We start from the raw sequence: 14,395 nt of genomic DNA on the forward strand, positions 1-14,395 counted from the left end.
TACTGAATAAATAATTGTTCTGAGTGTTAATGAACATTACTGATTGATTAATTGCTATTGAAAAATAATAAATGATTTGAAATTTAAAGTAGACCAAAATATTGGTTGGAAAGTGAATGTTTGAATTCTCATTGAGTTTGAATAGTTCAATATATATTTGAATTCTCATTGAGTTTGAATAGTTCAATATATATAAATTAATATGTTTTATAATTGTTTAAGTGTTCAAATTATAGAAATACCATCGAGTGTATACTCATTGTCACGGTTTGTTTCGTGCATGAGTTAAGTTAAGGCTAGACTGTTGAATCAGCATCTCAGGCCGATCTTGAATTCAATGAGGTAAAGTATGTTGAGTATTAATAATGGCATGTACCTAGGATGTTTAATGAGATCATTTAGGTTGTAAAAGTATTGATGAAATAAGTAAATTATGGTTGGCAACGGTATATAGTATGAACTTTGAAATTTATTAAAAATTCGTAGTGATTCTAAATTAGTTTTGAATTGAATTTACTGTTCATATTGGATCACGAGGGCCCATTAAAGGGACGACATCTTAAAACTAGGATGAGTGTGAATATTTATTTTAATTAATAACCAGAATTGGACTGTACTGACTGGTAATGTCTCGTAACCCTGTTTCGGCGACGGTATAGGGTTAGGGGACGTTACATTTAGTGCGCTGGTCATGGGCTTTGAACTGCAGCCAGTGACATAAAGGGGTAAATCCATCATTTGCATTTGGATTTGGATTTTTAGGCCAAATTTTTGTACATATGAGCCCGTCCACTCATTTAACACTTACAAGTTTTATAAACAAAAGACAAAAAATTTATTCAAGTGATGTGAAATATCACTTTATTACAAAGAGGAGAAGGTTCATGCATCCAATGGCCAGCCAAAAACAAATAAACAACAACGACAACAAATAGTAAAATAGTAGCACTAACAGTTCCAAGATCCCCCTAAAACTTAGCACTCAGTAGCTCATTCTTTCCTTCTTTTTGGACAAAAATCCAAAAAGCATCAAGAATGCATGAGCCTGAATATCAGCCCTATATTGAGCAGTGAGAATCCTCCTCTTTGTGAGATACTTGATCTGCTTATCCAAATACTTAAAATTTTTTTATTGAAATGTTGTAACAATCTAGCATGCTGCATTTGAGTGTACATCTTCCTTGAAACACTAACACTGTGTTTTCTTTTCAACCATTTGCTAAAAACTTAAGTTTAGATTGTGGTGGCTCATGGTTATCATCCTTTCCGAACACACTCTTTTGACTTAACATGATTTGGAAGATCAGTGAAGGAAATGACAACATTTGTCTCTTGTTACTTTATGTTCCACTATCTTATTAAAAATAAGCTGGCCCAAATCGAACGGGATAAAAGAGGCTACCTTGTAAAGCAAAACTATCATTCTCTTGTTCACACACTGTTGAAAGGCCGTTGTTTGTTATTGATTAATTTGTAATTCCAACTAAAAGTCGTTACTTAGTTAAGTAGTTAGGGACTAGAGTGTTGATATATAAATAAGTTGAGGGTGTAACTTAAAGTTTTATCCTTTTATATCTTAATAAAAGTGTTTCTTCAGATTGTTTACATTTCCCTTTTTTTAACGCCCTAACTATTGATGCAACACCCCTGCTCTATTTCTTTGTGTTCATCACCAGTGTACCAACATCTGACGACGGTCGCTAGTGTTTTCCAGCATGGTTTCAGACCCACCGATGGCGCTTCTTCTTCGGTCGTTGTGAGTTCACTCTCCGTCTGTCTTTACTATTTACAGATGCGATTCTCCTTTTTTTCTGCATTTTTTAGTTGCTTGTGTGCTAGCTGCTGGTTGTTGATTGTTTACGATGGTAACTCCTGCAAATTGTGTCAATTTTAATCATCCATTATATTTGCATCCATCGGATACTTCAGGTACACAATTAGTTTCTTATCAACTTCTTGGACCTGAGAATTTTACTGTTTGGAGTCGTGCAATGCGAATCGCACTGTTGGCAAAAAATAAATTAGGTTTTGTTGATGGTTCTTGTTCTAAAAAATCGGTGACAGCCGATTTGCATCTACAATGGGATAGATGCAATGCTTTAGTGTTGTCATGGATTTTAAACACTATTAGCAATGAGCTTTCGGCTGGAATAGTATTTGCTTCTAATATTGCTTCAGTTTGGACTGATCTTAGTGAACATTTCAACAAAGTAGATGGTTCTCGAATTTTCTTTTTGCATCGAGAAATTGCTTCTCATAGTCAGGGGATTACATCATTATCTTTGTATTTTACTAAAATGCGCTTGTTGTGGGATGAGTATGATGCACTTGTGGCTTTTTCCTCTTGTGGTTGTTGTGAACATTCAAGGCAGAATGCTGAACATATTGTTCAGCAACGGTTATTCTAGTTTTTAATGGGTCTAAATGAAACTTATAATGTTGTTCGTAGTCAGATCTTGTTGATGATCCCATTTCCCATTGTTAGTCAGGCTTATTCCATATTGATGTAAGAGGATGCTCAACGATTTCATGCTTCAGGACCAGTTACTTCTGAACCAACATCGGCATTTTCAGCTAATGTCACTCAGAAGAAACGGTTTAATGGTATTTGTGACCATTGCAAAGTTAAGGGACACAAAAGAGAAAACTATTTTCGGTTAATCAGCTATCCTCCCGATTTTAAGTTCACCAAAAGGAAGAATGTTAATTCTAGTAACTCAGTGGTGACTAATGTGATTGCAACTAACACGGTGGACAAAATGGCTAATGTAGACTTGCACACCATAAGCTCCTGTCTTCACACAAGCTCAATATCAACAAATATTAAGCTTGTTAAATAAAGAGTCTGCTGTCGCGCCTGTTGCAAGTTTGGCCGAGACTAGTTTAGCAGGTATGGTGTTACCTTGTGAATGGATAATAGACACTGGTGCTATTAACCATATGTTGTCTGGCTTTCATTGTTTAGAATCTGCTGTTTCATGTGTATCATCTCCATCTTACGTTCGGTTACCTACTGGTTCATCCTCGCCAATCATACATACTGGTTCTTACACCATTTCTCCTGATGTTAAATTAGCCAATGTGTTGCATATATTAGATTTTCGCTATAATTTGCTTTCCATTTCTAAGCTTGCCAAAAACTTGTATTGTTTTGTCTCATTTTATCCCCATTTTTGTATCTTTCAGGATCTCTCAAGTGGAAAGATGAAGGGGATTGGTAAAGAATAAGATGGTCTGTATATTTTTCTTCCTTCTCGAACTATTTTTTCCCAAGATACAACTTCAATTCTGTCACCAAAGTCTGCATCGACCTTAGGTAACAACTCGTTTTGTACAACTACAACTACTGATTCGTCCTTACTCTAGCATTCTCGACTTGGTCATACTTCTATTTCGAGGTTGAATAAAATTCCTTTGCAACCGTGTACTTTTTCTAATAGTACTTTCATACAACAATGTCCTGTATGCCCTTTAGCAAAACAAACTAGGCTGCCATTTCTTATAAGTAAAACTAGAGCTGAGACAACATTTTCACTTATTCATTTAGATTTGTGGGGTCCTTATAGAGTTTCAACCTCTAATGGACATAGATATTTCTTAACTATTGTCGATGATTTTACTCGTTTGACTTGGGTGTATTTTTTGTGTTTAAAAAGTAATGTTTTGGTACAGCTCAAACAATTTTTTCTTATGATAGAAAATCAATTTTCTGCTTCTGTTAAAACTTTACGGAGTGATAATGGAAGTGAAGTTTTCAACACTGCGTGTACTAAAATTTTCCGCACAATGGGAATTGTACACCAAAGTTCTTACACTCACACTCCACAACTAAACGGGGTGGCTGAGCATAAGCATTGACATTTACTTGAGGTAGCTCATTCTTTAAAATTCCAATCTAATATGCCTAGTAAATTTTAGGGCAAATGTGTTTTAACAGCCTGTTTTATTATTAATCGCCTATCGACTCCTCTTTTAGATTGGAAAAGTCCTTTTGAGGTCTTTTACAAAAAAATTACCGGATCTTTCTTGTTTAAAGATTTTTGGTTGTCTCTACTATGCCACTACGCCCCATTATCATGATGAATTTTCTCCAAAAGCAATACCATCTGTGTTCATGGGGTATTCTACTGTCCAAAAAGGCTACGTTTTATTCAACCTCCACACAAAAACTTTTTTTGTTAATCGGGATATCATTTTTCATGAAAATATTTTTCCTTTTAAATTTCCAGTTCAGTCACTTTTTTTCTTCCCCACAACTGATAATACCATGTTTCTTGACCTTGATGATTCTTTTCCTCTTTTCCCTAATACCATAGCTTCATCACTAGATTCCTCATTCATTCCTCCTGTTTCTTCCCCCGATTCCCCTGTTGTTTCTTCTTCCACTACACAACCCTTCTGTTGCACTTCGTTTCTACCTAAACGACCACAGTGGATGCTAGATTATGTTTGTTCTAACCAATCTTCTGCTTCTTCCATTAGGACAGGTCCGTATTCCATTTCTCAGATTTATTCTTCTTCTCATTTACCATATCATTCTCACTTTTTTGTTGCTAATATTTCTGCTGTTACTGAACCTCAAACTTATCAAGAGGCTATTCTGGATTCGAGGTGGATTGATGCAATGAAACAAGAAATTTGGGCTTTGGAAGAGAACGGCACGTGGGAGGTGGTGTCTTTGCCTCAAGGCAAGTTTCCCATTGGTTGCAAAGGGGTTTATAAGGTGAAATATCAATCTGATGGCTCCATTGAGCAATTTAAAGCCCGACTTGTTGTAAGGGTTATCGGCAGCGAGCAGGATTAGATTTTCAAGAGACTTTTACTCCAGTCGCAAAGCAAGTTACTGTTCGTACTGTTATTAGTGTTGCTACTATGAATGGTTGGTCGCTCCTTCAAATGGATGTGTATAATGCGTTTCTTCAGGGGGATTTGTATGAAGAGGTTTATATGGACCTTCCAGAGGGCTTTCGTAAATAGGGGGATCATAAGGTGTGTCGTTTACTCAAGTCTTTTTATGGTTTGAAACAAGCTTCACGACAATGGAATTTGAAGCTGACTGAAGCACTCTTACATGGTGGATATGTTCAGAGAAAGCATGATTGTTCTTGTTCACAAAAAAACAAGGTGATAAAATTGTTGTGCTACTTGTTTATGTAGATGATTTGTCAATTACCGGAAATAATATTGGGATGATTAATGGGTTAAAATGGGTCCTTCATAGCAGTTTCAAAATGAAAGATTTGGGAGAGCTGAAATTCTTTCTTGGTATTGAGATAGCGTGATCAAACAGAGGCATTGTTTTAAGTCAGAAGAAGTATGCATTGGAGTTGATTTCGGATGCTGGGTTCAGAGAAGCCAAGCCGGCCAGCACACCTCTTGAGCAGAATAGGTGGTTTACCACAGCCGAATATGATGATTTTGTGGATTTAAGAGGTTGTAATGACGAGTTGTTGCAAGATGTGTCAATATATCAAAGACTTATGGGTCGATTGTTGTACTTAACAAATACTCAGCCAAATATTTCATATGCGGTTCAGCATTTGAGCCAATTTATGCAAAAATCGAAGAAATCTCACTATGAAGCAGCACTTTGAATTGTTCGGTACATTAAAAACAGTCTAGGGCAAGGGATTTTTTTGGCTGCTGAAAACAAAGCGCAACTCATTGCTTATTGTGATTCTGATTGGGCAGCATATCCTATGACTAGAAGATCAATAACTGGGTTTTGTATCAAACTTGGAAATTCACTTGTGTCTTGGAAGTTAAAGAAGCAAAGCACAGTTTCGTGTTCATCAAATGAAACTAAGTATAGAAGTATGGCGTCAACAGTTGCCGAAATAGTGTGGTTAAATGGTCTATTAAAATATATATGCTTTGATCAAATTGATCCAGCCCTGTTATTTTCTGACAGCCAAGCAGCATTTCAGATCGCGGTGAATCCAGTATTTCATGAGCAAACTAAACACATTGAAATCAATTGTCACTTTGTTAGAGAAAAAATACGAGAAGGGCTAATTCGAACGCAACGTGTACGGACAGATGAGCAGCTCGTAGATGTGATGACAAAGGCACTTGGAGTCCAACAACATGAGTATTTGGTGACCAAGTTGGGGGTTAAAGATCTTTACCACCCTCCAACTTGAGGGGGAGTGTTGAAAGCCTGTTGTTTGTTATTGATTAGTTTGTAATTCCAACTAAAAGTTGTTACTTAGTTAAGTAGTTAGGGACTAGAGTGTTGATATATAAATGAGTTGAGGGTGTAACTTAAAGTTTTATCCTTTTATATCTTAATAAAAGTGTTTCTTCAGATTGTTTACATTTCCCCTTTTTTCAACACCCTAACTATCGACACAACACCCCTGCTCTATTTCTTTGTGTTCATCACCGGTGCACCAACATCCGATGACGGTCGCTGGTGTTTTCCAGCACACACATGTTCTGTTTGGGAAAGGAATGGATGGTGGGGTGCAATAGAATTAGAACCGAAAAGGAAATCGAGGCAAAAAGAAAAAGTAGCAGGGGAGAAGGTTACTACGGTGGATGTTAGCTAGTCAAAGATTTGAGGTTAATTGCTTTTTTTTTCTAATGGAAATTCAAAGATTTTTGAGGAAAATTATGGGAGCTGGTCTCTTAGGTGAGTAATTTTGAGGTCTTTATAATCCTGTTTTGTGTTAATTTATCCTTTGGTAGGTCTGTTCAGTTTGTTTATATTTTTTTGGAATGTTTGAGCTAAGAGAAGTTTATCCATAATAATCGGCGTTGATATTATAAAATTGATCTGAGAGAGTAAGATGAAAGACATTTAGGAGACCATGATACAACTATATGGTACAGGGAAGATTTCGAGTGGGTTCTGGAGCTCGTCTATACTTAAAAATGGAAATTAGATATGGAGTGAATTAGTGCAGCTAAAGGCAAGAGCCCCGTGTATCGTGTTATATTTGTTGATGGTGATCTTTGTGGCTTGCGTTATAGCCATTTATGAATCTATTTGGTAAAATCTGTCCTACAGACTTATTGCACTCTAATTTTGCTCGCTCTATCATGCTTTTAAGGCCTGAATAGTGATCTTGTTTGGTGTTGTATCTTTTGGTATCTTTCCAATAAATTTCTTAATTGCCATTCAAATAATAACTCAACCCTAGTCAAATTTTACTTGGAAGTTTCAATCAAACTTAATCTTCAGCTGCAGATTTTATGCCTTGATGATTGGAGCTTATATTTCTTAGTGTCAGATTATGACTTTGAGCAAATAAACAGTACTAATCTTCTTGTCCATTAATATATGTTATTGCTAGTGGTTCATAATTAAAGATTCAGGTCCTGATTTCAAACTTGTTTAACTTTGAATAAACGATCGGCCTTCAAAAACTGAAGACTATGGCAAGCTTTCTAAGAATTTTAATTAGTTGGTATGATACTTTATGTGGAACCTTTCTCCTTATAAAGTAATGCCAACTAAGTCCTTTAAAAGTGCCATAAATAGAGGTTTATAGATAGAAGAGAAGGTAGAGGTGAATCCTTAACTTAGCTAATTATGAGTAACTAATTAATTTAAAAAACAACCAACTTTAGCAAATAATAAATTAATTGAATGTGTTATAACTAACACCAGAATCGATCCAAGAGACACCTTATATTGTCCGGATGATTATTCGGTGATTGATTATCTATGTGCTTCGTATCCTCCACGAAAAGAATTGTTCATAAAACCTTAACACGCTAAGCTCTTGGCCTCCTCTACCTGAGTCCCTCTACTTTTTCAACTCTCGACCTTAAAATGGATGAACTGACTTTCTTCGACACCACCCCTCTCTTTCTTCTTTGCTCTCATTGGTACCAGACATCAACAAAATGCTAGCTAGATAGATGCTTACTTTAAACAAGATGATTCTTCCAAAAGAAATGGGTGTTTGAATAATTAGTTGTTATTAATTATTTTAGGATTAAGACCTTAAGAAGTATATATACTTCAATTTTAATCCATTATTTGATTATTACAGGCTAGAGTTTAATGTAAGGTTTCAACAATCATTATATATAAATGTCTTCGTTTTAAGATTATAAGTTATATTAAACGAGATTTGAATAGATGTTAGATGTAATAATACATTTAAAACAAATATATATTAATTTTTTAGAAAATATATATTTGAAAATATGAAGAATCTATGAATATATAATATAATAAAAATTAATAAATAATGTCTAATCAAGCATTTTCATGACAACTCATTTATCCATAATTGAAATTTATGGTGATCCGAAGTCTTAAATATTCATAGATGTGGGTTTATGAAATGAATAAGAATGAACAAAGTCGATTTGACCAAGTCTCTTTTCTCTTTATTCCAAGGCATGGGGCAGTGCCTTGGCTTAGTTGCTTTATACTTGCACCAAAGCTTGCCTTTTATTTTAATTATTTTTAATGGAAAGTGGGATTAATTTATTATGCACAAATCATTATCAAAGCTTTGAAAAATTTCCACTTTGTATTCTAAACCCATTTTTGAAAACAATCTTTTTATCCTTTAAATACTTTATCTATTTTACATCTTTAATATAAATATATATTTTAGTATACTTCAATATAAATGGGTTAATGTAATTTAGGTGTAAATTGAAATTTGCCACTATATTTTACTCCATTGATATTTGTCGTCATACATATGAATTAAATGTAAATTTATCACTGTATTTTTACTCTATATTGAATTTTTTCTTTTTGCTTTTGTTTGATTACTTTTTTCTGTTAAAGGTTGTATTTTTATATACAACAGTTAGAATTATTTATAATCATTTTCTATCCGTTAAATAAGAATATAAATGTGTTTCAACATACTCAAGTTTACGTTCTTCTACATTGACAGAAATGTTGATGTCAATCAAAGACTCAATCGACAAAATTAGTTTTTTTGTTGCATTTTGCTATTCAATTTCAAATAAATTGAAGTCAAATTTTCATATATATTATATATATATATATATATATATATATTTATTTTAACGTTAACAAGGTAAATAACAAAATATTAAAATTAATAAAATTTTATTTTAAAAATAAATTTATTTTTTCGAATATATATTTTTATTTTTAAGTATTTATTTCATTAAATAAAAATAAATGTATTAATTTTGAATATTTATAGATTAAATTATTGTTATCTATTAAAATTGAATATTTTAAATATTTTTTGTATTAAGTTATATTTCCAAATCATCAAAATTAATATTAAGTGGTAAATTTTAATTAAAAACTTAAAGTTGACAGTAAAATTTAATAAAGTTCTAAGATTAGTAGTGAAATTCAATCACATAAAGGTTAAGTGGAAGTTTACTCGTATTTTCGAAATGTAATGACAAATATCAATGAAAATAAAGTATAATGACAGATTTTAATATTTATGATGACAAATTTACCCTTTAATCTATATATAAATATATTAAAATCATATAAATACATTATACGTGTATGTGTATATCTATAATCCCGCATATATTCACTAAATCTTGCATCATTTGTAATTTAATTAGGATTATTACTGTGTTTTTAAGAAAGAAAGATACAAGAGATCATCCAAGTAGAAAAATAACAAAAACATGAAATATGCAAAAACATATTATGACTTCCTTTAGATGGACGGTGATTGTGGTGTGATGGAAATTTTTACCTTGCAATTATATTAATTAATTTTATCGTTACTGTTATTTTTAACCTTACTTGAGGTAAACACACCGACCATCCAAAGGCTCCCTATATCTTCATATTGTATATTTTTATGTCCTTTTTGTCTTTAAATAATGAAATAAATAAATAAATCTTTAACCTTTAAATTTGTGATTATTATATACAAATAAAATAAAATTATGTGTTATTTGATAAATTGAAAAATTAAGTATTAAAAAAGTTAAATGTTGACTTTTTAATACCGATGAATTTTATAAGTATTAAATTCATATTATAAAATTATGTGGTATAATAGTAAAAATAAGTATTGAATATATTATGTTGTTTGATAAAAGAAAATATTGATTTTTGAAAATTAATTATTTTTAAATTTAGTCTTACCAATATAATATTTTAAATTATTTTGGATAGTTTTGGATAAATATAACAAATTGAATATTTTATTTTTCAATAAAAATAGATCATTTATTTCAAATATGATTTGGTAAATGATAAGTTCTAAAAATAACATATTTTAACCTAATTCTTAATGCATTTTTGAGTGATTATTCGATGTTAATTGTGAACTTTATGCTCCTAATAATTTAAATTCATGTTTTGATGTTTAATAGAGTACTTGGAAGCAAAAGGAGCGAAAAACAAGTGAAAATCAAATCATCAGAGCAAGCTACAGGAGCCACACAAGCTGAACTATTCCACACAGGCGTGTGATAGACCGTGTCGATTTCACGAAATTGTGCGCCGAATAGCAAAAAAATCACGATTTTTAGGTTTTTCGGGTATTCTAAGACATATATATGAAAAAAATAATAATATAGGAGAGAGTCGTTAGAGAATATTCAAGAAAATAACTCAAAAAATACTATTGAAGATTCCCGTTTGACTTCTTTGGAAGTTATTATGAGTTTCTTTAGTTCTTTCGGTTATATTGTGTCTTGGATGTTTTTATTTTTAAGCATGAACTAATTTTCTAAATACCTAAGGAGATGAGCCCTATGATGGATTCTATCATTTGATTTTTATTTTACGCAATAAATACTTAGTTTCTTGTTCTCAATTATGTGTGTTTAACTTTTGGTTTAATATTTCTAGAGTATCGATCCATGTTTGATGTGCTTAAATTAGTGATTGAATAGACTCTGTTTAAGAGTAGATTTTGCGTAATTGAGCGGAGTTGCATGCAATCCTAGAAATATGACGACATAAATTTATCAAATTAGAATCAAATCTAATAGGAGAATCCATAACACGAGTTAATACGATAATAGAGGTTTTAATTTGAAAGAAATTTCAATTAATCAACCTAGAGTCAATTGCTCTTATACTCAAAAGAGATATTTGTATAATTTAAGGATTTCTACGGATCAAGTTACTAGTAAAGAAATTGCGTAACAAATAAAATCTATGTGAGTTCTTTCACTGGTATTGTTTTGCTCTTGGTTATTAATCGATTATTTTCATGTTTTGTTATTTGTCTTGTTCGTTAGTTAATTAATTTAGTTAATTTTAGTTTTTAATCAATCACTCAAATTATTTGGTTAAATAATAGAAAGACAGTAATTATTAGTGCTTATAGTCCTCTTGGGAACAATATCTTTGCTCACTATAACTAAACTATTAATTGATAGGTGCACTTGTCTTAGTCGAAATTTTAGTTAGTTTTGTGGACATCATTAAAAATAATAAATCAACTTAAAATTTCAACATTAAGGTCTTGTTCGATAAAACTTTGAAAAAAATCAATTTAAATTTAATATTTTAATAATTTAATATTTTTTACATATGTTTGGTAGTCCAACATAAAACAACCTAATATTTTTTTTAGGGTGGAAAATAACAAGTTATAAAAGTTACTTATCAGTACTTAATGGAGAATATTTTTAAGTCATTCAATTTCATTTTATTTATACGAATTGTTGGGTGCAACAGTAGGACACATTGTATTTCCAAGGGTAAACATATATGTTCGCACTTTGGAGACAATTATGAACCTTGAAAATGGACCATAAAAGGACATGGAGAATACAAAAATATATTTTACTTTTTTTTAACATTGTATTAACTCGCTTTACAATTAAAATATGATTTTATTTAGAATAAGGTGAAATGTTTAAAAATTAAAAATTAAAAATAAATTGTAGTATAATTTTTTCATAATTTAAAATCTATATTTATCAAACAATTTAATTATATCTAATACTTAATTTTAAGTAATATATTAAATAATTTTTTTATAATTTTTAGTTTATTAAACAACACCTAAGTGACAAGTAACTATCCACTTATTTATCTTATTTTATATTTTTAAATAAATTTTTATTAATTAAAAATTTAATATTATTATCAAATAAAATTTTCAATAATTTCTCAAACAAATACATATTTAATTAAAAAATGTAATTAAAAAAAGAGGTAATTTAGTATTTCACTTTTTTGTTAGTTGAGCACTGATAAGGAGCGATCATAAAGCTTGAAACCAATGAGAAATGTTGCTGCCCATAATTCATAATCCATAAATACCTCCTTGAAGTCCATGTTTCCCCAATAAGGCTAATGCTTTGATAAAGAATAAAACTGAAATAAAATAAAAATTATTTACTTTTACATAAATAAATTAAGAATTAATGCTAACTAATATTTAGCACTAACCACATTTAATAAAACAATAATGAAATATTTTAATAGAATCAAGATTTATTTTTATTCACAACAAAATTTGTTATAATTTCCTTTCATCACTCATGCTTATTTTAAAAGATTTATATTTGATAAATCGGTAGTGTATAGATACATTATCAATAGTTAGATTATTCGTTTAAGCTTAAAGGTCTATTAAAAATATGATAAGGTTTGGACAAAAGTACGTGGTTTAAAATATTGAGCTTGAGCAAAAAGAAAAATTAGACTTCAACATTCAAGGCTTGAGCCTAATCCATCCTAACCCGTTTTATACTTTTGAATTTGTTATTTCTATATATTACACAATTTATATCACATAAAACTAATGCAATATAATGTAAACATTAAAAATATGTTAAGTTGTCTAATTTTAAAATTTTAATTAAAAATCATCTAAAAATACTAAATATTAAATTAATAATAATACATGTGAGTTTAAAATAAACTTGAGAATCGTTTAAAAATATGAGTGGACTTGAGTAATATTTTAAATTCATATTTAGGGTTGGATCAAGTTTAAACAAACATAAAATACGTAATATCATATATAGACTCAACCGATGTATGAACACCAAAATAATAACTCGTCATTGAAAATGAAATTACTTGGATTTGTATATAAAATTATACATTAGTGCTTGAACAAATATAAACTCTTATTTAATTTTAGTTTATTTTATTATGCTAGTAATATTGTTATTTTTATTTAAAATTATACTCTAATTTAATTATTATTCAATAATTATTTCTCATTTTATTGTGAAAAACAGATACCAAACTTTTTTTCAAAAATAAATTTTCATTTTATTTAACAAATGTTTTTCAATTTTCTAAAATTAAAAATATTTTCTTCGAAGTAGCAGAACCTTAATTTAGGTTTATCCTTCTTTATTTTAAAAGATTAGAAACTCCTATTTTTAAAAGAAAAATCTTTCAATGTACAAATTAATATCAATGGTGTGTTTCTTCCACTCTCTTACCTATTTTGCAAGTAAAAGGAAGCCACAAACTTCAAAGAGAAGACCTAATATTATACATCCTTTAAATTTCACACATGCTTATATATAATTTTTAAGATATATTTAGAAAAATAAAAAGTAAATAAATAAATCTGATCATGGATTGGGTAATCCGTTAGGCTCAAAAGCCCATTCGAAAAGTGAGAGGTTTTGGACAAAATAATAGACTTGAAAAATAGATTTGGACAAAAAATAAGGACCATTTTCTAAACGAGTTAGGCTTCGGGTAAGATTTTTTAAATATATTTTCAATTTATTGAAAAAAAATATTTTAATATTTTTAGTGTATTTGATGCTTTATATTTTTAATTTTGCTTATATATATAAAAATAATATTAAAAAAATTAATACTGGCAAAAGGTGTAGTGAGGCTCGAGTTTAGCATTTTTTATTTGAGTTGGGCTTGGGAAAAATTTTAGGCCTATTCTCGAGCTGAGCCCAAGCCTAAAAAACGAGTCTAAAATCTTGCATTGGTTGGGCCTGAACCCTACCCATGATCAGTTGTAGAAATAAATGGACATCTGATAATTTTTTTTATCCCAACATATGATGTAACTAGACTTGATCATAAGTCGGGCCACTTGTTCAAGCCCGAAAGCCAACTTGAAAAGTGGGAGAGTTTAAGAGAAAAATATAAGCCTGAAAAATAGACTTGGACAAAAAATAAGACCTGTTTTTTAAATGGGTAGAGCCTCAGCTAAACTTTTTTGTTCAGGTCTAGTCTGAATTTACCTAATTTTTTCTCTCTATTGTTGTTTTGCTTTCATTTTGCTATTATATTGTTATTATCTTCTTGTTATTATTTGGATATTGTAGAACTCTTGTTTTATTGTTAATTTTATTACTATTTTAGAAATATTTGATTGCTATGTTGCAACTATATTAGTGTTATTTAAATATAAAGATTTTTAATGTATTTTTAATTTATTTGGAAACATTTATTTTAATATTTTTACTGTATTTGATATATTATATTTTTAAATTTATTTTTATTCAATTTTTTGGAAAC

The 14,395-nt window shown here is 30.2% G+C and overlaps 1 protein-coding gene across 1 annotated transcript; it reads left to right on the plus strand.

The window, feature by feature from the left end:
- The first annotated feature begins 5,071 nt into the window (after nt 1-5,071).
- LOC108477978 (uncharacterized mitochondrial protein AtMg00810-like) lies at nt 5,072-6,143 on the plus strand. Its single transcript, XM_017780431.1, has 3 exons — nt 5,072-5,124; nt 5,291-5,494; nt 5,618-6,143. Exons 1-3 carry the CDS (start codon nt 5,072-5,074, stop codon nt 6,141-6,143), a joined length of 783 nt encoding a protein of 260 aa, XP_017635920.1.
- Nucleotides 6,144-14,395: the final 8,252 nt, after the last annotated feature.

This window comes from Gossypium arboreum, chromosome 12 (genome assembly GCF_025698485.1).
Source record: "Gossypium arboreum isolate Shixiya-1 chromosome 12, ASM2569848v2, whole genome shotgun sequence".
Taxonomy (NCBI): Eukaryota; Viridiplantae; Streptophyta; class Magnoliopsida; order Malvales; family Malvaceae; genus Gossypium; species Gossypium arboreum.